Below are 26,721 nucleotides of genomic sequence, written 5' to 3'. Positions count from 1 at the left end.
TGAAAGGCTGCAGACCCCTGGAACAGACAGACAGACAGATGTGCATGGGGGATGGATGGATAGATAGATAGATAGATCGATCTAACAGGCATCTTGTGTCTCCAGTGTCCTGGGCTACATCTGCACTGGACAGGTGTGTTTTTCGCCCAAGACACCTAGCGCCCGTTAGCTCTGCCCCTGTGCACTCCTGGTGGAGACAAGGCTCCGTAGCGTCGCTGTGAGCTGACCTAGGTGAGGCCGACCCAGCACAGGGCTGTAGTGCTGGCCTACCCTAGCTCCTTGCCGGTAGCTCTACCAGTGCCTTTTGCAGGTAGCTACCTCCCAGTGAACACACACTTTGGTGCCAGGGAAGAGCACACAAGGACTCTACGTACTGCCCTGCGAGTGTGACTGTCCCATTCCGGCGGCCCGCATGGGGCTAGTTTGGCTCCAGCCCAGTGAGGATGGGGAGGAGGGAACTGCCGGAGCTGGAGAATACTTACTAAATAAACAGAACGCCAACTGCTGCCAGTACCAATCCCTCTGCCCAGGACACGGTCACAGCCCCACTGCCGACGACGGCCTCCAGGTCGCAGATCTTGGTGGTGGGGGGCAGCACGAAGGAGGAGGTGCCGGTGGTCGTCGTCTCTGGAGTGAGGGAAAGGAACAGCCTACATATGGGCCAGCAGGCAGCTACGATCTGCATCACCTCCTTCCCGCTTCACCTTCCCTCCAAGCATCAGGCCCGCCCTGGGATGGCACAGACGGCAGCTCCTCTCCCAGGCCAGGGCTCGCCGTGCCAGCCTGTCTGTCCTCTGCCTATTAAAAGCCCTTTGCTCTCCAGGAGCCTCCTGCGTTGCCCTGACAATACTTCCTGGATGGGGAGAATCTGTCTGTCCCCCCGACATCTCACCAGCTAGCCTCTTGCTTTGTTAGTCTCTCTGTGCACGTGTGTATCCAGCCCTCCTTCACCACACGAGCCCCCAATTCATTGCCTCTTCACCTCCTCCCTGGCTGAAGGGGGCTGGGCATGGCTCCCTTTGCTCTGGGCACGGCCCTGGGAACGGGACACTGGCGTGAGCTGTCCTCCCTCAGCCCTCCTCCCGCCCATTCCGAGGGGCCTGGCGAGCAGCCCCTCAAGAGCTCCACGCCCCCACCGGGCTGGTCTATGAGCATTGCAGCCTCCTGGGTGGGCCTCAGCTCTGCACGGCTCCTTGGGGTGCCTGTGTCTGCCGAGGGACCGGCACGGCGCTTTCTGCAAGCCCAGCTCCGCGTGGGCCCCGTGTTACACGGAATGGCCAGCAGAGGGCACCATCCCCCCACAGAAATGTCCCCGAGGTAGCAGGGCAGATTTGGGGATCCCCAAAGGCAGAGCGGCCAGAGCCTGCGACGGGAGCCAGGACATGCAGCACGGGCCATCGGCCCGCCCATGTGCATGGAGAGCCACGGCCAGGCTGCGCCTCGGGTCTCCCGGCCACGCAGGCCTGGGCTGGGGTGTCCCCCCAGGTCAGAACCTGGAGGTCTCCGCCTGGGGGGACCGGCTGGGGATAGCAGGTCTAGGGGAGTGGCTCGACTTTACTGCCACATGTGGCTGGTGTCCTCCGTGAGGGGGGTTAGAGAGAGAGAGAGGGAGCTCCTGGTGGGAGTGCCAGTCGCGTGGGTGGTGATTTGGCTCACCCCTGGGGAAATCTGGCCAGACTCATCTCCCTTTGGGGTCCTCCCCATCCTACGATGCTCCCGATTCCCACGGGCATGCGCTGTCTCCTGCAACGCGGCACCAGCAGGGGGTGAACAGGGCCGTGAATCCACACAGGGCAGAGGAATGTTGTGGCTCGGCTTGACTGTGATGAATGAGGCGCAAGCAAGTGTTGCCTCCCAGCCTGGCTTCCGTAGGCCTGGTCGCACCAGATGCACAGAGCCCCCTGACATCACTGGCATCTGACATCACCAGCAGGGTGTGGACAAGTTTCATGACATCATCAGACATGTCAGACTTCATGGTGTCATCAGGGCTGTGACTCAAGGCCTCTGACATCACCCTCCCAGCACGTCGTGTGCCCTGAGTCGCCCTTAGCCTCAGTCAGGCTTGTCAGGAGCACCACAAGTCACACGTTTCATGACCTCATCAGCCTGCACCCCCTAGCCACAGCCTTTTCCCCTGGTGCCTTGCACTGGGCTGTATTCCTGGCATACAGCCCCCCACCCAGACATTTCCCTATTCCCCCCGAGAGCAGGCCCCGGAGGGCTCTAACCTGGAATTCCCTCCGGCCCATCTGGGGCCCCCACCTCCATAGCGCTGCCAGAGCACAGTCACCACCAGCTCTTCCCTGGCAGCAAGCGGCTGCTCATGCTCTGCTTTTCGATCTAACTGGGGCCACTGGGCAGGAGCCAAGAGGCAGCAGTGTCAGTCCAACAGCTGAAGAGCAGGCCGGGGGGAGCCGGTCACTAGTCACATGCTGACCAGAACTACCACCAGGGACCAGGGGCCAATCCTGGGCGGGATGATCTCAGCAGGTGCTTAGCCAAGGTGTCCGAGAGACAGAGAAAGGGAGGAGCAGAGGCTAATTCAAAGGGGTCCGGTGCAGCTCAGCTATTTCAAAGCAATTGTCATTGTGTGTGCGTGCATCAAGAGGTGTGCAAAGGGGGGTGCGTGCGAGAAGTATGTGTGTCTGCATGCAGGTCATGTGTGTGCATTCCAGGTGGTGTGTGCATGCATACGAAGAGGAGTGTGTGACTCAACCTGCAGCGACACTTGTATAGTGTGTCATGCTCACAAAGGATCGGTTAACTGAACTGGAGAAAGTCGGTCGCGTGTGCGTATTCATGTGAGCGTTCACACGCCTCAGAGAGTGTCTGTGAGTGAATACAGCTGTGTGTGTAAATGGGTGAATGCATGTTTGTAAGCACTTGGGTGTATGTTTGTGTGATGTCCGGGTGTGTGTGTCTGAAGGTGTGTTACTTTGCCAAGGTTTGTGTATGCGTCTGAGGCAGCATGTGTCTGAATGGCTGCAAACTACTGGCTCTGTCTGATAAGCTTCATGCAGCCGAATCCTGGCAGGTGCCGCAGCCTCCAGAGGGCACATCTCTGTGTATCATCCTTCAGCTTGAGAGTGAGCAGCCTGGGCTTCTTCCTCCAGCCCGCAGCAGCGAGTGTCTCCCTGCTCGCCTGCATGCCCCATGCGAGCGAGGCTGCATTGGCTCACACAGCTAACAGCCCGAGGATTTGCACACACACAGAGCGTCGGCAATGCCAAGGCCTCGCACACCCATGGCCAGTAGTGCCGAGGATTTGCGCAGCGCTGAGAATTTGGACGCTCTCCCAGTTGTCTGCGAGAAGCAGTGACTTGTTTGCTCTGGGGATGTGGATTGCCCAACCTCCTGGCAGTCAGTGCCAGTTGGAGGAACCAAGCCGGCGGCCGCTCCAGTCCTTCTGGGAAACTGAAGGCCGACGTCGTGAATTTGGATGCGGTCCCAGCTCTTTCCTAGAAACAGAGGCTCGTTAACGTTGTGCCTTTTCTTTCTAATTGGTGTGGCTCTGAGCCATTGTGCGGGGTCGGGGGGCTGGTCGCACTCCACTGAATAATAACCTTCCTACGAATCCTTAGCGCTTCTTCGCAAGCCGGAGGCCAGAGCCGGGAGGAGTTGAGTCAGCACAGGCCAGGCCACCATCTGACATGCTGGCTGAAACGCTGTAACACAGCTGGGGGGAGTGCGCCCGCCGCAGGGATAGTACATGGCCCAGTCCTGGTGGAGGCCAAACCTCGCTGGCTCTTAGCCAAAGCTCTCGAAAGGGTTGGGGCAAGAGACAGAAGCAGAGGCTAATTCCGAGGGCGCTGGCAGGGCTCCGTTGTTTCCGAGCAGTGTGTGTGTGGACAGGTGTTTTGTGGGTGGTGAGCATCCAGGACATTTGCACGTGTGTGTTGTGTGTTGAGGAGAGAGAAGCACGGGGCTAGTGCTCAGCCCAGGGACTGCAGAAGTTTGAATCCCAGCTCGGAGGCTGCGTCACTCTGGCCAGGGGTGGGTTGCTGAGGTCCAGCTGGCAAAGGTCTCTGCTAGTTTGGGGGGCCCAGCCTGGGAGGCTGGAAATGCTGCTCACTGGGAACCCACATCTAGCTGGCTCTTTTAAACCTTGGGCTTTAAGCGTCCCATGACTCAGTTTACCCATCTGTCTGGTGGAAAAGGGGGGGAGGGGCTGTTCAGGTCAACTAGCCCGTTTGTAGGTGTGTGTGAACAGAGATGGACAGAATGGAACAGCTCGAGATGGAGGGAGGAGGCGTCTGGTCCGAGTCACGGCCTGGGACAGGCTGGAGGGAGCCCCGTCAGATGCACTGACGACACCAAGGGGCTTGGGCCTTGTTTCTTTTTTCGGTTCTCCCCACTCTCTGGCAGGAGCTCCAGTGTCACAGCTGGGCAGATCCAGTGTGGACAGCATAGGCATTATGGGCCCCAGCCAGCCCCAGGAGTCACGTGATGAATACGAATCTCAGCTGCCATTTAAATGCAATGTGTTTCGGTCCTTCATGGATGCACAGAAAAGCTTGAAAATGTGCCCTAAGTAAACTGATGCCCACCTGAGTATGCAGAGAGCCTGAAGCAATAGCTCCAGAAGCTGGGGACTGCCCCCTGCATCTGGATCCTGAAACCTGCTGCCACCTGGAGGAAGGGCAGGGCCTCTGGGTTCCCGGGTTGCTTTCACTCAGTCTGGCGAGCGCCAGTGCTCCTGACCTCCAGCTGTCCCATGATGCAGTGCACCAGCTTGACAGGGTGAGGTCTAGTGGGTTAGAGACTGGAAGGCAGGACTCCTGGTTCTGTCCCTGGAACTAGGAAGACAGTGGGGTCTAGTGGTCAAAGCAGGGGGCCTGGGAGTTAGGACTCCTGGGTTCTGTGAGCAGCTCTGGGAGGGGAGTGGTGTCTTGTGAGTCAGAGCAGAGGGCTGGGAGCCAGGACTCCTGGGTTCTCGTCCTGATTCTGCTACTTGCTGTGTGAACTTGGGCAACCCTGTCACCCCTTCGTGGGGCCTGACTCTCTGCTTCCCATCAGCTGTGCAGCAGTGGTGATGCCAAGCCCTTGGCAGGAGAGGGGTCAACCCCCTGGGCCCTGCTGCATCATTCCTGCTGGCCCCCCTGCTGCCTGGCACCCTCACCTGCCACCTGGGCTTCCGTCGTGAGATGCTTGGGCTCCTCCGTCCAGGGCGTGGCGTGCACAGCGACGCTCCAGTCGCTCCACGTGCCAATGTCGTTGTCCTTGGCAGCCACCTGGATGATGTATTCCTTGCCAGCGTAGGCATCGGTGATGGTGTGGGACGTCCCGTCCGACAGCTCCACCTGCATGGGGAGAGGGGAAGGGGTAGTCACCAGGGAGCAGTCGCATCCCTAGGGGAAGGTCTGTGGAGAGAGGCTAGAGGGGACCCTGGGGCTTGGGCAGGGCCTTTCCTTGGGCGTGGATGGGGAGCTAGGCCCACGGAGCAGAGCAACCGGCATCCCCTGCCCTGGCCACGGCTCCAGCAGGAGGGGCCTGGGCCACATCCCCATTACCGGGTGACATGAATGCTACAGCCGGTCACTTCTGCAGGCCAGTTTCACAGGCAGCCTGAGATCCCCTGGAGTGGGACAGGGCTGGGGGGCTGACCCGGGCAGCCCTCCATGTACCCAGCTCCCATCAGCATCAACGGGGCCTGGGGGCTCCAGGATCAGGCCTGCAGAGAAAGGATGGAAAAGGGAGGAGGATGGAGGGATGGGATGGAAGAATGGAGGGGGAGGGGATAGGGCACAGGGATGAGGTGATGGGGGAATAGAGGGGGAGGGGAGGGGACACAGGGATGGGGGAATGGAGGGGAAGGGGAGAGGGCACAGGGATGGGAGAATGGAGGGGGAAGGAAGGGGAGGGGGCACAGGGATGGGGGAATGGAGGGGGAGGGACACAGGGATGGGAGAATGGAGGGGGAGGGGATGGGGCACAGGGATGGGGGAATGGAGGGGGAGGGGATGGGACACAGGGATGCGGGAATAGAGAGGGAGTGGATAGGACACAGGGACGGGGAATAGAGAGGGAGGAGATGGGGCACAGGGATGGGGGAATGGAGGGGGAGGGGATAGGACACAGGGATGGGGGAATGGAGGGGGAGGGGACACAGGGATGGGGGAATGGAGGGGGAGGAGATGAGGCACAGGGATGGGGGAATGGAGAGGGAGGGGATGGGGCACAGGGATGGGGGAATGGAGGGGGAGGGGACAGAGGGAAATGGAGCTGAAAGTGCGTGAAGAGGGGCAAGGGGAGGAATTGTAGCTTGGCAGGGGATGGGGGGCGTCATGGCAGCCTGTCTTTCAGGTGCCATCTGCTGGGCCAGGGTGTTGGCGCCAGTTCTGAGCGGCAGCACAGCATGTGCCAGGCGCTGCACAGCAGGAGCAGGGCAACAGCCGACCTCAACCCCCGAGGCTGGTCCCAGCATCCCTGACCACTGTCTGGCAGCTCCTCTCTGTCAGGGATGGGGTGGGGGGCAAGGGAGGGCTGGAGCCAGCTGCCTCCTCTGCCCTCGCCCTGAGCCCCGCATGGGAGGGTCCATCATTCCCGTCGGGCTGGGCACAGGATGCATCAGCGCCGTAGCAGCTTAGTCCCTGCCACCGGGTCCAGCAGGCCAGCCAGTCTGCCCTGGCAGTGCCCGTGAGCGCCAGAGTCACCGAACGTGGGCTGGGGGCGGGAGAAGGGGAGACATGGCTAGAGACCAAGGACCGAGAGATGGAGGGGAGGGACAGAGATACACCGCAGAGCGGGACCAGGGCTCTATTGGCTGCCTCTCTGCCCCCCTGGCAGTGCCCCAGGCACCGCCAGCCCAGGCTGCGGGGGATGCTGCACAGGCGGAGCTGGCTGCAGAAGGGCGGGAGGCCAGGCCCAGCGTCCACACCCATAAGGGGCTGAGCCTCAGTGCATCCTCCCAGCCGAGCTCTCCCTGAGCCCCAGAGCCAGAGCCCCTGCTGCACTCCGGTGCCCCACTCCGCAGCCATGCTGCCCAGGACACCTGGCAGCAGCCTGGAGGGGCACAGTAAGTCCTAGGGTGATCCTTACTCCAGGCTTTCTCTCTGGGGGTGGAGGGGTCTTTTCACAGAAGACGCATGCAGTGGATTCTGGGCTGATGCAGGGAATGACCCCTGCCCACACCCATGCCAGCGTCAGGCAGAGCTTTGGGCAGGGTGTCATAAACAGATAGCTAAGGGTTAATGTTCTTTTACCTGTAAAGGTGTAACACCAGTAACCTGAAACACCTGATCAGAGGACCAATCAGGAAACAAGACTTTTTTAAAATCTGGGTGGAGGGAAGTTTTGGGTGTGAGTTCTTTGTTCTTTGTCTTGGGTCTGACCCTCTCGGCTCTGAGAGTGATCTTTCTATCTCCTGGCTTTCTAATCTCTGTTTCCAAGTTGTAAGTACAAGAATAGTAAGACAATAATAGGTTTATATTGTTTTCTTTTGTATTTACATGTGTGTAGTTGCTGGAATGTTTTGAATTGTATTCTTTTTGAATAAGGCTGTTTATTCATTTTTTTCTTTTAAGCAAATGACCCTGTATTTGTCACCTTAATACAGAGAGACCATTTTTATGTCCTTTTCTTTCTTTTTTATATAAAGCCTTCTTTTTAAGACTTGTTGGAGTTTTTTCTTTAGTGGGGACTCCAGGGAATTGAGTCTGCAACTCACCAGGGAATTGGTGGGAGGAAGAAGTCAGGGGGGAAAATCTCTTTGTGTTAGATTTACTAACCTGACTTTGCATACCCTCTGGGTGAGGGGGGAAGTACTTGTGTTTCCAGGACTGGAAACAGGGAGGGAGGAGTCCCTCTGTTTAGATTCACGGAGCTTGCTTCTGTATATCTCTCCAGGAACCCAGGGAGGGAACACCCGGAGGGGGGAAGGGAAATGGTTTATTCCCCTTTGTTGTGAGACTCAAGGAATCTGAGTCTGGGGGTCCCCCAGGGAAGGTTTTGGGGAGACCACAGTGCGCCAGGCACTGTATAGATTCCTGGCTGGTGGCAGCTTTACCAGGTCCAAGCTGGTAACTAAGCTTGGAGGTTTTCATGCTAACACCCATATTTTGGACGCTAAGGTCCAGATCTGGGAAAAATATTATGACTCAGGGGGGCGGTGTGTGTCTGTGGGGGGACAACATGTCGTGTTTATGAGGTTTCCTCCTCACCACAAAGCCTGGAAACTCAATTGTTTTCAAACTAAAGTGGGGATTTTGGAGCACAGCTCTGGGGTGAGGGGTGAAATCTGCAGCTGCAGACTGACCAAATCCACAGGGCTCTGCTCCATCCGTCCTAAGCATCCCTACCATAACAGAGCTTGTGCTCAGCCCTGCGCTAACGAGCGCCCCGCCGGTAACAAGCCCGCTGCCTAGCAGTCAGGAGCAATCCTGCAGTAACAAACAGGGACTGGCATGCCTTAGCCAAGGATAACATACCTGCCCAGCATCGAGGAGCACCCTACAATCACAAATCAGCGCACGGAGCCCAGCACGCAGGGACAGCCCACCACCAATAACCAGCCGGCACACGCGAGGGAAGGAAACGCACTACAGGGACAAGGGAGCTCTCAGGTTCAGGCTTTCAGGGGCTCGGCAGAAAATGGACAGGACACTGCTTTGTGAAGTGCTGGGCAGTTGTAGCCATATTGGTCCCAGGATATCGGACAGATGGGGTGGGGAAGGCAAAGCCTTCTCTTGGCCCCACTTCTGTGAGAGAGCTCCCAAATGCACGGCATTCCTGCTCGAGCCAAGGCCAGACACACTGCGGATAGGACCCCCAGGCGGACTCCCGGAGCCAGCCCCTCTCCGGATTTCCGCTGCGAGCCCACGTCACCCCACACACCCGGCGTTACAGGAGGGTTGCCCAGGCGCCGCACTGCACGCTTGGTGTGATGGGTTAACGCTGAGGCATTCGCCTTCGCGACCTCTGGACCCTGCGCTTGAGTTTGACTTTGGCCACAAGTCAAAGAAGCCAGTGGGTCTCTCCTCAGTCACCAGCTGGTGTCTGTCCACACAGGCGTCAACTTTCTTCTTGCCGGGTGGGTGCTTCACCACGCTCTGTCCCCGAGGCCATGCCGCCCCTCCGCCCCTGCTCCCAAGGCCCCACCCTCGCTCTGTCTCTTCCCACCCCTGCTCCACCCCTCCCTCCAGCACCTCCTGCCCACCATCCAGTGGCTGGTGGGTGCTGAGCACCCACAATTTTTTTCCATGGGTGCTCCAGCCCCACAGCACCCACTGATTTGGCACTTATGTCTGTCCACATTTCAGAACCATCACAGAGCTCAGCACTGCTCCGAGCTGAGCGTCAGGGGGAGACCAGCATTGAGGGGATCAGCAGAACGGGGCGGGGGCAGGTTGGACAAGCAGGGGGCACCAAGTCGCAATGGAGGTGCATCGGCGCAGCTCTGGGCGGGCAGGCTGCGACTGGACAAGCAGTGGGACTCCCAGTCAGGGCTGGGGGGCACTGACTAGAGTTGTGTGGGGGGAAGCTGGAAGACAGAACTGAGGCATGCTGGGAGTGCTGCACGGGGACGTACCAGCGCTGGGCCTTACTTACACAGGAGTGTCACGCCTGCTACACATACAGCGTGTTTAACACCCAGCCCTCGCGCTGCGAAACCAAGGAGGTGAGGATCATTCTTCTGCACGGACAATGGCAAAGAGGGAAACCAGGGGAAATATCTCTCCCTCCGCCCACGCCACCTGGGGCAGAGTAAGGCTCAGTGGGTTCCTTGGGTTGAGAACCTGGGTGGTGCAAGACGTGGGTTTGCTCGAGGCAAACTGCTGGCTTGAAGGCCCATCTCCGGAGCACATTCTAGTATCTACACAGCACCGTAAGAGCTCAGGCTGATCGACTCTTACAGGATCTCTTGGCTTCTGCCTTTGGGCACATGTGTGATGCAGTAGGGACTGTCTGTGTGGGGAGTGGGAGAGCAGGGGAGGACTTTAGGAGATGGACGAGGCCAGAGCCTGTAACCTGAGCTAGGTAAGGGAGGGGAAAGGTCAACACCTTTGCCCGGGAAGGGGACAAAGGAAGGGAGTGGCAGGAGGGAAGCAGTTTGAGTTTGGGCTTGGGGCTGTGTGGGCGGAATTCAGGGTATCCTAGCTAGGATCCAAGCACCCTGAAAGCCCAGAAGGACTCGGTGGAGGGGTCCTGACTGTGCCTGCAAGCTCTGCTGTAACCTGTGTTCCTGTTGTCCAATAAACCTTCTGTTTTACTGGCTGGCTGAGAGTCACTGTGGGTCCCAGGAAGAGGGGTGCAGGGCCGGACTCCCCCACACTCCGTGACAACTGGTGGCAGCGGTGGGATATACTGCACCCCGTGGACGGCGCTTCCTGCAGTAAGTGACTGGGGAGCAGTAAAACGAAGGGGTGGTTAACCCCTGGGAGTGTGTGCCCAGTGAGAAGGACTTTGCAGTAACAGGGTCCCCCGGGCGATTGCAGCGAGCGGTCCCAGGGGCGGAGGAGTCTGCAGCTCGACCCTGGCAGAGAGGTGGTGACCTCAAGAAGGGCTGGTGCACTAGGGGTCCCCCTGGAAACCGTGGGGAGCGGCGAGCACCCCGGCCTGTGAGTGGCCAGCAGGAAGATGTATGCCAAGCGGCGCAAGTGCGACCTGCTGGAGCTGTGCAAGCAGAGGGGGCTGCACCCAGGGAGACGCACCAAGGACCAGCTGATTGCCCAGCTGGAGCAGGGAGACCGCATGAATGAACGGAGCCCTGTCTCTGAGGGAAGCACCCGGGCAGATGCAGCGCAGGCACCGGTGTCTGTCCCCGCTGGGAGTGGTCAGCCGGCGGACGAGGGCTTCCCGAGACCCCCCTTCCTAGGCGTAGAGGAAGGGCGGGGAGGAGCCCAGTGTATACCGAGGGCACCGTGACACCCCCGGCCAGCAGGGGATCTGCCCGGCGAAGCCCACCCCCCAGCAGGGGATCCTCCCGGCAACGCTCGGCATCCGTGGAGCGGATGCGGCTGGAATATGAAAGGGAGCTGAGACGGGAGGAGCTCGAGTTAAAGAGGCGAGAGCTGGAGGAGAAGGTGAAACAGCGTAAACATGAGGAGAACCAGCGTAAACATGAGGAGAACCAGCGCCAGCGTGAGTGGGAGGAGAAGGAGAAACAGCGTAAACATGAGCTGGAGCTGGCCCGGCTGGCGAGCAGTGGGGCCCCGGCTGCAGTGAGTGAGGGGGGACCCAAGCCTACAAAGAGCTTTGATAAGCACTTGCTGCCCCGGCGTAAGGAGGGGGAGGACATAGATCCCTTCCTGACGGCCTTTGAGAATGCCTGCGAGCTGCACAGGGTTGACCCTGCAGACAGGATCGCAGTTCTCACCCCTTTACTGGACTCCACAGCCGTGGAGGTGTACAGCCGACTGAAAGGGGCGGAGGCAGGGGACTACGAACTGTTCAAACAGGCCCTGCTCCGCGAGTTTGGGCTGACTCCTGAGATGTACCGGAAAAAGTTCCGGAGCCAGCGTAAAACCCGTGAGGTCACATACCTACAACTGGTCAACCGGGCGCAGGGGTATGCTCGCAAGTGGACAGCTGGGGCCCAAACTAAAGAGGACCTGCTTGACCTATTCATACTGGAGCACCTGTACGAGCAGTGCCCGTCCGACCTGAGGCTGTGGTTGATGGACCAGAAGCCGGAGAACCCGCAGCATGCAGGCCAGCTGGCCGACCAATTTGTGGACAGTCGGGCAGGGGATGGCAGGGAGGAGTCTCGAAGGAGCAGGCCTGCCTCAACGCAGAGAGAGAGTCAACATGGGACCTCCCAAAGGGGGCCTATGGAGAACCCCCCCAAAAGGGGAACATCCAGCGGCAGGTCCCTCCGACCCACTCAAGGGGACCCACGAGATATGGGCTGCTATCGCTGTGGCCAACGAGGTCACATACGGGCCCAGTGCCCCAAGCTCAGGGACAGACCAAGCAGACCCAACCCGCAGAGGGTGGACTGGGTAAAAACCCAATCGGAGGAGGGGCTACATTCCCAGGAAAGGGGGGTTGGCAACATACCACCTATGGATGCTCCCGGTTCCGGGTTTTTGGTTTACCGGGTGGGCGCGGGGCTGCCCCTCCGGAAAGAGTGCATTGTTTCCCTGGAAGTGGATGGGAGGAAGGTCACTGGGTACTGGGACACGGGCGCAGAGGTGACGCTGGCCCGGCCCGAGGTGGTGGCCTCAGATCGGATGGTGCCCGACACCTACCTGACCCTGATGGGCGTGGGCGGGACCCCATTCAAGGTACCCGTGGCAAGGGTACACCTGAAATGGGGGGCCAAGGAGGGCCCCAAAGATGTGGGGGTACACCAATATTTGCCCACTGACGTGTTAATGGGAGGGGACCTTGAGGACTGGCCTAGTAACACCCACAGTGCCCTGGTCGTGACTCGTAGTCAGAGTCGGCAAATGGCACTGCACCCCGAAAACAGGGAAGGTACTCGACCTGAGGTGCAGGACCCTAACTCAGGGAGCGGGGAACGCCCAGGGGCACGGTGCAGAGAGGCTGCGGCCTCAGACCCAGCCAGCAAGAGAGAGCCGGTCCCCATTCCTGTCCCAGCTGCTGAGTTCCAGGCCGAGTTGCAGAAAGATCCCTCCTTGCGGAAGCACAGGGACCGGGCTGACCTTAGTGCGGTACAGACCATGAGGAGAGGTTGCAAGGAGAGGTTCCTGTGGGAGAAGGGGTTCCTGTACCGAGAATGGGCTCCCCCAGGGGAAGTAGAGTCATGGGGGATCAGGAGGCAGCTGGTGGTTCCCCAGAAGTTCCGTCACAAGCTGTTGTACCTGGCCCATGACATCCCTCTCGCAGGGCACCAGGGAATCCGGCGCACCAGGCAGAGGCTGCTACAGAACTTTTACTGGCCTGGGGTCTTTACCCATGTCCGACAGTACTGCCAATCCTGTGACCCCTGCCAGAGGGTGGGGAAGGCCCGGGACAAGGGGAAAGCGGCTTTGAGGCCTTTACCCATCATAGAAGAACCTTTCCAGAAGGTGGCCATGGACATAGTGGGACCTCTCAGCAAGATGACCCGGTCAGGGAAGAAATACATCCTGGTGGTGGTGGATTTTGCCACTCGCTACCCCGAGGCGGTGGCCTTGTCCTCTATCGAAGCAGACACAGTGGCAGATGCGCTGCTGACAATTTTCAGCCGGGTGGGGTTCCCCAAGGAGGTCTTAACGGACCAGGGGTCCAACTTCATGTCGGCCCTGCTCCGGTCCTTATGGCAGAAATGTGGGGTCCAGCACAACTGGGCCTCAGCGTATCACCCCCAGTCCAACGGGCTGGTAGAAAGGTTCAACGGGACGCTGAAGAGGATGCTAAAAACATTTATGAACCAGCATCCGCAAGATTGGGACAAGTACTTACCTCACCTGCTGTTTGCGTACAGGGAGGTACCCCAGGAATCTACCGGGTTTTCACCTTTCGAACTGTTGTATGGAAGGCGGGTGAGGGGGCCCCTAGACCTGATGAGGGACGAATGGGAGGGGAAGGCCTCTCCCGAGGGAGAGTCAGTGGTGGAGTATGTCCTGACCTTCCGGGAAAGACTGGCCGAGCTCATGGGCCTGGCCAGGGAGAATCTGGCCCGAGCCCAGAGGAGGCAGAAGGTCTGGTATGACCGCACGGCACGGGCCCGTGCCTTCGCCACCGGGGATCAGGTGATGGTTCTTATCCCCGTGAGGAGAAACAAACTCCAGGCCACCTGGGAAGGGCCCTTCAAGGTTATCAAGCAACTGAATGAGGTAAACTATGTGGTGGAGCTGTCAAACCGGGCACATCACCGTCGGGTGTACCATGTGAACATGATGAAACCATACTATGACAGGGGGAATGTGGTGTTGGCCGTGTGTGGACATTGGGAGGGGCAGGGAGATGACCCCTTAGTGGATCTATTCCCTGGGACAAAAGCTGGTTCCCCCCTGGAGGCGATTCCCCTCTCTGAGCAACTGACCCCGGGCCAGCACGCTGAGATCAGAGGGGTGCTGCATCTGTACCGACAGCTGTTTTCCAACCAGCCTGGACGCACTAATTTGACTGTCCACCGGGTGGAGACCGGGTCACACCCCCCTATAAGATGCTCCCCTTTTCGGGTCACTGGTAAAACTGCCCAGGATCTTGAAAGAGAGGTCAGGGACATGCTGGCTTTGAGGGTGATCCAGCCGTCTTCCAGCCCTTGGGCCTCGCCAGTGGTGCTGGTTCCCAAGAAGGATGGGTCAATCCGGTTCTGTGTGGACTATCGAAAGCTCAATGCCATCACCGTATCTGATGCCTACCCTATGCCCAGGCCTGACGAGCTCCTAGACAAGCTGGGAGGTGCACGGTACCTCACCACTATGGATCTTACCAAAGGCTACTGGCAAGTGCCGCTGGACGCAGATGCCAGGCTGAAATCGGCCTTTATCACCCCTCTGGGCTCTATGAGTTTTTGACCCTGCCCTTCGGCCTCAAGGGCGCGCCGGCCACCTTCCAGCGCCTTGTGGATCAGCTACTGAGGGGGATGGAGAGTTTTGCCGTGGCGTATATTGACGACATCTGCGTCTTCAGCCAGACCTGGGAGGACCACGTGTCCCAGGTTAAACAAGTCCTGGACCGACTCCGAAAGGCTGGGTTAACAGTAAAGGCTGAGAAGTGCAAGGTGGGGATGGCTGAAGTATCTTACCTGGGCCATCGGGTGGGGAGCGGCTGCCTGAAGCCGGAACCAGCCAAGGTGGAGGTGATCAGAGACTGGCCTGCTCCCCAAACCAAAAAGCAGGTCCAGGCCTTTATTGGGATGGCGGGGTACTATCGAAGGTTCGTGCCCCACTTCAGTGCCATAGCCGGCCCCATCACTGAACTGTGCAAAAAGGGGAAGCCAGACAAGGTGATCTGGACTGAGCAGTGCCAGGAGGCTTTCCGGGCGCTGAAGGAGGCTCTGGTTAGCGACCCAGTTCTGGCAAACCCAGATTTTGACAAACCCTTTATGGTGTTCACCGATGCCTCAGACACGGGACTGGGGGCGGTGTTAATGCAGGAGGATGAAAAGGGGGAGAGACACCCCATCGTGTACCTGAGTAAGAAGCTGCTACCCCGGGAACAAAGCTACGCGGCCATCGAGAAGGAATGCCTGGCCATGGTGTGGGCCCTTAAGAAGCTAGAGCCATATCTCTTTGGGCGACACTTCACCGTGTACACCGACCACTCTCCCCTGACCTGGCTGCACCAGATGAAAGGAGCCAACGCCAAGCTCCTGAGGTGGAGCCTGCTCCTGCAGGACTATGACATGGACGTGGTCCATGTGAAGGGAAGTGCCAACCTGACAGCGGATGCGTTGTCCCGGAGAGGGGACCCTGAACTTCCCCAGGTCACTGGGCAGAGTGACCCCGCTCAGTTCAGTCTCGAAGGGGGGAGAGATGTGATGCAGTAGGGACTGTCTGTGTGGGGAGTGGGAGAGCAGGGCAGGACTTTAGGGGATGGACGATGCCAGGGCCTGTAACCTGAGCTAGGTAAGGGAGGGGAGAGGTCAACACCTTTGCCCGGGAAGGGGACAAAGGAAGGGAGTGGCAGGAGGGAAGCAGTTTGAGTTTGGGCTTGGGGCTGTGTGGGCGGAATTCAGGGTATCCTAGCTAGGATCCAAGCACCCTGAAAGCCCAGAAGGACTCGGTGGAGGGGTCCTGACTGTGCCTGCAAGCTCTGCTGTAACCTGTGTTCCTGTTGTCCAATAAACCTTCTGTTTTACTGGCTGGCTGAGAGTCACTGTGGGTCCCAGGAAGAGGGGTGCAGGGCCGGACTCCCCCACACTCTGTGACAACATGACATAGGGCATGTCATAGAATCATAGAATACAGGGTTGGAAGGGACCTCAGGAGGTATCAGTCCCAAGCAGGACCAATCCCCAACTCAGTTGTGAACACTATAATCTTCAGTCCATCTATGTACAGGGGAGAAGCTGCCCATGGCTTCTTGCCTCTGGTGGGGCGATCCATGCCTAGAGTCTGGTCAGCTGCTGTGGGGAGCTGGGACCCCAGGGGGCAGCAACCCACCCCAGGAGCCTGGGTGTCAGCCCAGCTGGGGAGCCGGCTTTCTTCTCAATGTCACCGCTCCAGCTATGGACAAGCTGCTTTATGTCGACCTAACTCTGTAATGCAGACAAAGTCATTGACTGAATGCAGGAACAGAGTCAACAACATTTCCCCAAAGGCTAGCTCAGCACCCTGGATTTTGCAGGATTGTATCCAAGATCTCCATGGTGGAATTCTGCGCTGGAGTGCGGGGCTGGCTCTCACTTCATCCAAATCCACTTGCTTGGCCCTACTTGATATGTCTTCAGTGCTGTGCATGCCAGATCCTCCCCAGGCGTGAACTGGCACCATGGCACAGACTTCAACGGCACGGGGTCAATTTTCATTGGCTGAGGATCTGTCCCATTCCATTTAAAATAACACAGGGACATTACAACTTGCTATACAGGAACAGACCAATGGTCCATCCAACCTGGCACCGCCGCTGGAAACCTGCAGCCCATGGACCCCTTAGATGGGTGCTGTCAGACGAGCAGGAGGTGGCTGTCATGTTTGTCATAGGAAATCTCAGGATCAACAGGACGATGGTACGCTCCTGTGAGCCCTGCATTTAACCCATGCACTGCTGCTGCCCACTTCCCATCCACGGCATGGGAGCCCTTATGAACAGCCCCATGTGCAATCGGCAAGACTTGCTCACACCCCCTCCCTTCCTTCACGGCCTCACTGACACAAGCCATCTTCTCTCCAGACACATGTGGCTAATAAACACGTCTGAGTGGATGAAGGATTGCGAGGGGTCTGACATGACCCATCTGCTCGGCTCAGGGGCGGGGAAGTTGGCCTCTGCTCTCAATTCTGGAGCTCAGGAGGCCAACGGAGAACAGAGGCAGGAGGGATAGAACCAGAGCTGGGACACCGACCATGAAGCTCCCGTCTCCTTCCCCCCTCTCCCTGGCAGAGAGCATGGGCCAGATCTCAGCTCAGCAGTCAGAGGGGGGAGAGGAAGCCGCTCCCTTTGTGGCATGGAGTGCTCAGCGTGAGCCCAAATCTGTGCAAGAGCAGAGGGAAAATTCAAGGGACATTATGTGCTGCCTTCCCAGGGGGGCAACTTGGATAGTGGGTGTGTGAGGTGGGATTCCGCCGGGAATCTGGAATCCTCCTGTCAGTCTGAGGCTGCTGATGAACAGATGGGATAGTCTGACACTTCCACTGTTGTCTGTGGAGTAACAGTGAGTAATATGAATGCCCCAAATCAGGGCAGAGTAACTCCAGCAAACTCCTTGGGGCCCCAGCTGAACAAACAGCTGAGTTTTTAAAGAGCGAAATTCAGCTATGGGAGCAAGGTGGAGATCCCCATCCTCCCAGCACACTGCGCAGCCGCACGTTCAACCAGTGAAAAACAAGACAGACCTGTTACGCCATTCCAACCACTTCCCGCTGGCCTGACACCCTCCCCAGGGCAAGGAAACCATTATCCAGCATGTGCTGACAGCTGGTGACCCTTTCTGGGGTGCCCCGGGAGGACGACTGACAGACCAAGGAGATGTGCCTGCTGAGACAGCCGGCCCAAGAATAGCGGTGTGCAAAGGGAGTAGGGTGACCATATGACCCAATTTTGTAGGGACAGTCCTGATTGTTGGGTCTCCTTTTATATAGGCTCCTATTACCCCTCACCCCCATCTCGATTTTTCACATTTGCTATCCGGTCACCCTAAAAGGGAGGTCCCCGTGTGTATCTGTGCATGCCATACTAGGTCTGGAGCAATCAGAAAGAGATGAGAGTCATGGGAGGAGGGCACCCGTGGGTGGGGACTGGAGGGGAGAGGAGTTAGGGAGACTGAAAGTCCCAGGGGTGCTAAAGAGGGAAACAAGGGAGAACAAGGCATTTAATTTGTTGGAGTTGTCTTGATGCTGACCCGGGTAAGGAGACCCATGGGCTGGGCTGGTGGAGAATGATGTCTCATTGGTGCCATGTAACCCAGTGGAGATACCCTAGAGCCCTGGTACCCCAGACAGGGTGGCAGACAAAGAGCCAGAGGATAGCAATGGGGGTGTGTGTGTATGGCTGTCAGTGTGTGGACGGTGCTGTGTGCAAGTCAGTAGGAGTGTTGTGCAACAGACTCTGTGTGTGTGTGCGCGTGTGCGTGTTTTTAAGTATGTATGTTTGCGGGTAACAACGTGTATACTGAAGCGGTGTGTCTATGTGTGCCCACGTGCAATATTGTGTGCATGAGTGAATGAGCGGGAGGGTCAGTGCACACACGTGTACATGAGTGTTAGCATGGATGCATGGAAGTTTGGTGTGTGAAAGGTTATGTGTGAGTCTGAGAGAATGTGTGCACTGCGGGCGTTGTGTGCATGAGTGTGTCCAAGAGTGTGGCAGCATGTGTATGTGGGTGTGGGTGGTGTCTGGGTTTTTATAGGGATGTGTCAATGTGAGTTTGTGTGCATGTATGGGGTGTGTCGGTGTGAGTGCAGGGTGTGTGTGCTGAAGTGGGTCAGTGTGTGTGAATGGGGGTGAGTGCAGGGTGTGTGTGTGGAAGCTTGTCATTGTGTACATGAGTGTGATTGCAGGGTGTGTGTGTGGAAGTGGGTCAGTGTGTGCGCATGGGTGAGAGTGCAGGGCGTGTGTGTATGGAAGTGTGTTAGTGTATGCATGCGTGTGAATACCAGGTATGTGTGTATGGAAGTGTGGCAGTCTGTGTGCTGGGCGTGTGTGTAAGTGTGTCAGTGCATGTGCATGGGTGTGAGTGCTGGGCATGTGTGCGGAAGAGGGTCAGTGCACGTGTGATGCAGAGAGCGCAACAGGTCCCCTTAGGGAGTTAATAGGAATTATTAATGGCATCTGATTTCCTCTGGGAAGCTGGAGTGTCCCCCCTACTCTCTGGAAATAAAAAAATCTGCCCCACCCGCATCAGCTCCCCCTCCCCACCCCATGCTTAGGTAATCCCCTGGAGCCACTGAGGGAGCCTGTGGTTTACAGCTGCGGCGCATTCCTGGGCCTCTTGCTGTGGGCTGCACATTCAGGGCTAATTCAACACCCACTTCAAAGCCACACACACGAGGATATTAACCCCGGTCCCACCCCATGGAGGGGGAGCCCCACACGAGCTGCAGGGAGGTCACAGGCTCCCAGCCCCATTGTAACAGGCTAATGCCCCCGTGTCGGCCTGGGGCCGTGGCTATTTGTATGCTTGATCTGCCACAGCGTGGTCCCCGCTGCTGTGCATGGGGCCTGTGGCCTGGGTTCGGTCTACACGGCAAAATGCAACAGCACAGGCCGACTGTCTGCCAATCTCTAGACACACAGCCAAAGCCCCTCCCCGGGGTATGATCCCCCCAGCACAGGGGCACATGCTGCATTGGGGCTGGAGCCTCCATTTCAATCTGTCTGTGGGGGTCCATTCCAGATCCAGTGGCAGGTTGCTGCCATCACTGCTCTCTTCACTAGCTCGATAACCCCCCCCATCAAACTCCTGCCAACATTATCTGACACTATTAATCTCTCCCCCCTCCCCGCCGCCAGACAGGAGGGAAGTCTGGGGCCCAACTTTAACAGCTGATAAAGCTGATTGGGACCAAACCCCAATGCAATCCGCACAGCTGCCGCTCCGCCAGCAACGCCCCCCACACCCGCAGGACTCCGGAAATCACAGCTGCAGAGCAGAACTGGGCCCATTCCCCCTGCTAATCAACATGCAGACAGGAATATTCCACTTCTGGGGCCACCTCGGCCAAAGCAGCAAATCAGCCCTCTGCCACAAAGCCCCGGAGCTGCAAAAATTCAGTCGGTCGCTCTCGAAGGTACCTAGATTCAGAGATTCCAAGGCCAGAATTGACCACTGTGATCATCTCCTCTGCCGTCCCGTGAAGCGCAGGCCAGAGACCTGCCCCACGCTAATCTCTAGAGCAGAGCTGTTAGCAAAACACCCCATCTTGAACTGAAAATTATCAGTGATGGAGACTCCACCATGACCCTTGGGAACTTCTTCCACAATTAATTGCTGTCACTGTTAAAAATTTAGGCCTTATTTCTTGTCGGAATGTGTCTCGCTTCAATTTCCAGCCATTGGATCTTTCTCTGCTAGACTGAAGAGCCCATGATGAAATAGTTGTGCTCCATGGGGTATGTACAGACTGCAATCGAGTCACCCCACACCCATTTCTCTGTTAAGACTGAGCTCCATGAGTCTATCACTGTAACACCTGTTTTCTAACCCTTTGCTGATTCTTGTGGTTCTTCTCTGAACCTTCTGCAATTTATCAACATCCTTCTTGAACCATGGGCACCAGAACTGGATCCCAGCAGCGGTCGCACCAGTGCCAAACACAGAGGTAAAATAACCGCTCTACTCCCACTGGAGATTCCCCTCTTGATGCATCATGGACTCGCATTAGCCCTTTCAGCCACAGCATCGCACTGGAACCTCAGGGTCAACTCATTACCCATCACGATCCCCAGGCCCTTTTCAGAGTCACTGCTTTCCAGGGCAGAGTCCCCCTCTGTGGAAGTGTGGCCTGCGTTCTTTGTTCCTAGACGGTTCCCAGTACTGAACAAAACCACACACCCCTTCGATTGTCAGCTCTTTGGGGCAGGGACGACGTCTTTGCTCTGTGTCTGTACAACAACAGGCTGCGGGGCCAGCCCTGGGGCTCCTCCTGCGACAGAAATACGACGTGAACCTCCCAGCGAGTGGGCTGATTAAGCCCGTCCCAGACTGAAAGATGCTGAAGGTGCCAGTGATACAAGTCACGGGGAAGAACAAATCAAAAGCAGCACCAAGCTAGCCTGCTGTGCAGCCTTGCTCGGAACAATCACGCCAGCAGGTGAGTGGCAGAGCCAGAGCAGACCGTCCCCAAGTACTGTCAAGGCCCCTAAACCGGAGGTGGAAATTGGAGTCACCAAGCAGTGCTGACGACGCTGTCTGGCCAATGTGTCAGAGGCAGGCGTCCTCAGCTGGTGTGAACCAGCCCGGTCCTGCTGAGGAGCCGGCCTGTGATTTTCGTGGTGCAGAGGCTGGAATCTGACACTTCTACACAGTCCCGTTACTCGGTCTTCTGCTCTGGGCCTGGGACAGTCCTGGAGTGCATGCGTGTGAGTGTCTAGGGGATGGCTCGCCTGGAACTGGGAGCTATGATTCCCAGCTCACGCAGGTGTGCCTACACCAGCTCTGCTAGCGCCCAGAAACAGCGCTGTGTGTGCAGCTGTGGCACATGTGTGTTGGAGATTGTTGGTGTGACATGGGTGTGATTATGAGCATTTGTGGTGCTGTGCTGTATCTGTACTGTGTATTGGTGTGTATTTCTGGTGATGCATGCTGGTGTGTATTTGTGGTACTGTGTATTGGTGTGTATTTGTGATGGCGTATGTGTGTGGTACTGCATGTTGGTGTGTATCTATGGTGCTGTGTATTGATGTGTATTGTATCTATGGTGCTGTGTGTATTTCTGGTGCTGGTATGTATTTGTGGTGCTGGTGTGTATTTGTGGTACTGTGTGCTGGTGTGTATTTGTGGTGCTGTATGTCTCTGTGATGCTGTGTGTATTTGTGGTACTGCGTGCCGGTGTGTATTTGTGGTGCTGTGTGTCTCTGTGGTGCTGCGTGTCTCTGTGGTACTGCACTCTAGTGTGTATTTCTGGTGCTGTGTGTATTTGTGATGGTGTATGTGTGTGGTACTGCATGCTGGTGTGTATCTATGGTGCTGTGTATTGGTGAATATTTCTGGTGCTGTGTGTATTTGTGGTGCTAGTGTGTATTTGTGGTACTGTGTGCTGGTGTGTGTTTGTGGTGTAGAGTGTCTCTGTGGTGCTGTATTTGTGGTACTGCACGCTGGTGTGTATTTGTGGTGCTGTGTGTTGTTTCATGTCGTCCATGCTGCCCCACGCGGCATCCCCTTGCCACCACCAGGCTGAATCCAGGGAGGCCGGGTTTGCCCTGGGACCCACAGGGCATCGACCCCTTGGTTCGCCCTGAGCCAGCCTGAGCGTGGAGCTGCTGGGGAGCCACAGAGGCAGGTCCCGGTCCCCGGCTCTCCTGCAGTGGAGGAGAAGGAAGGGGACCGGGGGAAGATGTGATTTATTTCACAAACGCTCCGATAGGCTTTGTGCCTTGTACTGCAGTGGGGTCTTGCTGCCTTGTGCCAGGCGGCTGGGCCCACCCCCTGCTGTGCTGCCAGCCGGCACCCCCAGCCAAGCCCCATACCAGGAGGCCAGCACACAGAAAGCCCCCCCAGCTCGGCCATTCAGGATTTACAGGGGGACTCACAGCAGCACTCCCCACCCTGCTCTCGGCTCTCCCCTTGGCATGGCTGCTGGATGGAACTGAGCTTGGGACACGACGGGGAACCGGAGCCAACCGCAACAAATAGAAAGTTACAGCCCAGCCCCAGAACATCTTGGGCTCCAGCTCGAGGGCCGGCACTCACCCTAGAGGCTCCGTGGAAGACCCTGGGGACTTTATTCAACAGCCCCCAAGATTGGCAAGATTTCCGATAGAAACGCAGCTACACACCCCCTTTCCCTGCAAAGCTTCCCCCCTCCCAGACCCATTATACTGCAGCCTCAGCTGTGCCTCACCCTCTTAGGGGTCAAACTGGCCCTCGGATCGGAGTCTGTGTCCCCCCGCCCTTTCCTGTTTGATGTTGGGAAGATGCTGGGACAGTGCCAGGGGAGCACCGCCGGGTGTCACTAGTCATTGGAAATGAGCGCGAGATGAAAGGGACCGTGGCTGCAGGCAGCTTAGACAGCAACAGCCGATCATTGTTCCTGGCCTGAGAAAGGCCGGCGCTGGGGTGGGGGCGGGGGAGCGGGGGCTTTGCAGATTCAAGGACCAAGGCCTAACTGCCTGTGTCACAGTAGAGGCAAATGAGCGGGCCCTGCGGCTAAGTGCCGGCGAGGTGATCCCGTGGGGCTGTCGAGGGGCCTGTCACGCTGACCCAAGGTGGGAGGTGGGAGACAGAGAATCATTGCATAGAACTGGAGGGGACCTCGAGAGGTCTCTAGTCCAGTCCCCTGCACTCAGGGCAGGACTAAGTATTATCTAGACCATCCCTGACAGGTGTTTGTCCAATCTGCTCTTAAACATCCCCAATGATGGAGATTCCACAACCCCCCTAGGCAATTTATTCCAGTGCAGAACCACCCTGACAAGTAGAAAGTTTTTCCTAATGTCCAACCTAAACCTTGCTGCAATTTAAGCCCATTGCTTCTTGCCCTGTCCCCAGAGGTTGATGCGAACAATTTACTCCCTTCTCCTTGTAACAACCCTTTATGTAGTTGAAAACTGGTATCATGGCCCCTCTCAGTCTTCTCTTCTTCATACTAAACAAACCCAATTGTTTTCAATCTTCCCTCCTAGGTCATGTTTTCTAGACCTTTCATCAATTTTGTTGCTCTTCTCTGCATTTTCTCCAATTTGTCCACATGGGTGCTGCAGAGGGAGGTTGGACAGATGGCTGTGGACAAGGCCCCAGAAATCCCACCTCGCTTCTCTCCCCTCTGGAAGCGCCTCTGTGCAGACAGCAGACCGTAGGCCCCCAGCAAGTCTCCCATCCACCAGCTTGTTTATCTGTCCGCCTTGGCTCCCGATAACCCCCGAGTGCCGTGACTGCCAAGGAGTAATCTGTCACCAGCTGGTCCTTTCCTCTTGGACAACGTTGCTAGGTAGCCCATATCTGCCTTGGTTTGAATTCACTCCGCTGCTCCGGGCTGCAGCTCTCTTGGCCAGCCTTCAGCATGCAGAGCTGGAATGGACTGCCCCAGAGAACTCCAAGACCTCTCTCTCTCCAGGAGACATCAGCCTGCAGCCACCAAAATCCACATTCAGTTCGGAGCAGAAACAAAGTTGAGCGAACACGGCTAGATCTGCACCTTCCGCCTGCACAAGCAAGAGGCTCTTGGAGTGGGGGTAAGGTGGGGCCACCAGACAGCTCTCTCTCTACGTTCTTCTCTAGCTTCTGTCTTTGGGGTTGCTAAGCACCACACAACCCCTGTAAGATTATTCCCATTGTGCAGATGGGGAAACTGAGAACCAGACAGAGGAAGTGACTTGTCCCCAAGGTCACATATAGTGTCGGTGTCGGTGCTGGAAACTCTCAAGTCCCCAGCCAAATCCCATAACCACAGGGCCAACGCCCATCCACGTGCGTGATGGATACAGCTTCCAAAGTGCTCTAAGCAGCAGCCACAGTGCAAGGGAACACAGGGATGAAAGCCATTTACTGGAGGCAACAGACCGAATCCTCCGGGACACAGAGAGGTGACAGCTCCTGGGATGGTCCCTTTGTGTAAATGCGTTTGCAGGGAGAGAGGCGGAAGAGAGTCCCCCGGGGGATGGAGACAGGGGATGGGAGATGAATGACATGAGACATCTGACCGAAAAAGATGGATTTTCCCCTCTCTCTGGATTTACTTCGTTGACTGCTCTGCAGCAGGATGAAAAAGACCAGGATCAGGCTGCTGGGTGTGCGATGCAGCCAGGGTTGGAGAAGCAGAGGGAAGGGGAGGAGAGCGTGGGCAATGCGAGAGGAGTAAGATATTGCTACCCTCTACGAGGAGACCTCACCTCAGTGGAGCAGCGCCAGGTCTCAGCTGAGATCTGTCAGACAGTCAGCGGCTTGGGTTCTAACCAGACATGTAAACCTGCGAAAAAACCGCAGAAATTGGGCTTGTTTTTGGCTTAATTGGCTTGTGAGTTGCTTGTTGGCTAGTTTTGGGCTTGTAGCTTGTTGTAGCTTGTGGCTTCTTTTTTTTGATCAGCTCCCGGCAAGCAGGGGCAAGGGGGGGAGAGAGTCGGGGTGCACAGCGGGCCCACCACAATCCCAGACTGCACGCCAGGGGGATCTAGTCACATAGAGTGTTGTGGTTCTTAGAGATTGGCTTGTTTTGAAATGGGATTAGCTTGATTTTTGGCTTATTGTGAAAATTGAGGGCCTTATTTACCACCTGAAAGTTGGGCACTATGATTCTAACCCAGAGTTTTCTCTCATGACCAAAACCAAAGCAGAATCCAGATCCGTGGAGGCGAGGAATCTCCGCTGGCATCGGCCCATCATGCTGTGCGTGAGATTCCCAGCTGCATTCGTGAGATGGAGATAGGCTCCACGCACAGCACCCAAGCACCTGGGGACATGCTTTCTCCATACCAAGGAATGCCTTCTGCAGGCCGTGCAGTGACCCCCACTCCTCCTGGAGCCAAAGGGCACCTGAGGGGTGCTCAGCACCATGCAGGATTCGTCCCTCGGCTGATGTGCTGTTAAACATGAGAGGAAGGCTCCCCAGAATATCTCCACCCGGCCCTCCGTCCCCGTTGCGTGCCGCGCCTTTGTCAAAACAGACCCCCCACGCTGCATCGTGCGCTGGAGCATAATGAGGGTAGATTGTAATTGCAGTCATTATGCTTCCTCTCCCGCACACGCTCCCTCGCTGCTTGGATGGAAAAACACCGGCCGCGGTTTCTCTCCTGGGCCCTTCCCCCACCCTCACGGAGTCTCCCCTGCCTCGGGGAGAAAGGAGAGCATGTCCATCTGGCTTTGTGCTCACCTGGTGCAGAGACACCAGCCAGCGTCAGGAAGCAGGCCTGCTTCACACCGACTCGGAGTCTGCATGGGGCATTTTCATGGGTTCCGCTGCCTCATGCATGCTCCTCTGGGACTCCGCTGCTCAGCAAGCACCTGCACTTTGCTGGCTGTCAGGGTTTCAAGCCCCCTGCCATGGAGGTGGCACCGGACAGAGTTGCAAGCCGGTGATGGAGCATTTAAAGCCACACTTCACAGTGTGTCCGCTTGATGGCACCAAAGAATTTTTAAATACATTTGCCACTCGCCAGTCACCATAACGCAAACTAACTGGGAAAGCTGCCTGGTGCCCAACCTGAGGTCTCGGCAAGCACACAGGTTCCCCTCAGCTGAGCTCCAAAGGGGAACAGCAGGTGTCCTCGGAGGCAGAGAAAACACAGGACTTGGTTGCAATGACTATTGAGGGGATTCCTGACTGTGGTTGCTGGGCACAGACAGACCTTGGGGTTCCCTAGGGTGCCTTAGCTCCCAGCCTGTGCTGCCTAGTGTCACTATGCAGGGGGTGGTGGCTGTCACCAAAAGGGCTGCTGAGTGCAGCACAGCAGGGTTTCTACCCCAGCCAGAACTGGGGCACTGTGCTAAGCGAGGCAAGCGTGAGCCACAAGCTGCCGAGTACTGAAAAAGGGCAGGTGAGGCCACCAGGGGGCGCCAGCCATGCCTACTCTACCCCCGCTTTAAATGTTGGACTAGCTCTGCCAATCCCCATCTTCCATTTCTCTGTCATGGCAACAAGCAAGAAGGCGGAGCAATGGAGAGCCAATCAAAGCGCAGGCTGTGGAAAGCAGCTTGTGAGCCCCAGTGAGCCTTTCTGGCTGCTCCCTGAGTCCCCTCTGAAGCCTATTCCCATTGCACCTCTCCCTCCAGGGAGTGCACAAGCCCTAACTGCAAGCTGCCAAAGGGCAGGAAGAGCCCCACGGAGCCAGCTTGTGCATTCCCCAGGGAACCATGCTGGGTGGCCCCATCGGGCTGGAACATGTTGCGAAGAGAAGAGATTTCCAGACTGACCATGCAGGATTGAGACAGACAGCCAACCCCTGCCCCCCTGGGCCACGGGGGCCAACCTGGGCCACACTCACATTCCCCCAATACTACCTGTGCCCAGAGACCCAGCAAGGGGGAGCGGGGAGAGAGCGATGCTGAAGGCTGCAATCCCTCAGTGCCCC

At 57.2% G+C, this 26,721-nt stretch overlaps 1 protein-coding gene across 5 annotated transcripts in view; it reads right to left on the bottom strand.

The window, feature by feature from the left end:
- Positions 1-26,721, bottom strand: part of CNTFR (ciliary neurotrophic factor receptor) — a 473,976-nt gene that overhangs the window by 4,741 nt on the left and 442,514 nt on the right. For all 5 annotated transcript variants that reach the window (XM_050943669.1, XM_050943673.1, XM_050943674.1 and 2 more), the window contains 2 exons: positions 5,123-5,303; positions 483-627 (listed from right to left, as the gene is read on the bottom strand). In XM_050943669.1, the coding sequence (XP_050799626.1) occupies positions 483-627; positions 5,123-5,303 (326 nt within the window). The remainder of the gene's footprint in view (positions 1-482; positions 628-5,122; positions 5,304-26,721) is intronic.

Source organism: Gopherus flavomarginatus, chromosome 3 (genome assembly GCF_025201925.1).
Source record: "Gopherus flavomarginatus isolate rGopFla2 chromosome 3, rGopFla2.mat.asm, whole genome shotgun sequence".
Taxonomy (NCBI): Eukaryota; Metazoa; Chordata; order Testudines; family Testudinidae; genus Gopherus; species Gopherus flavomarginatus.
This window is presented reverse-complemented; position numbering and strand designations above follow the sequence as displayed.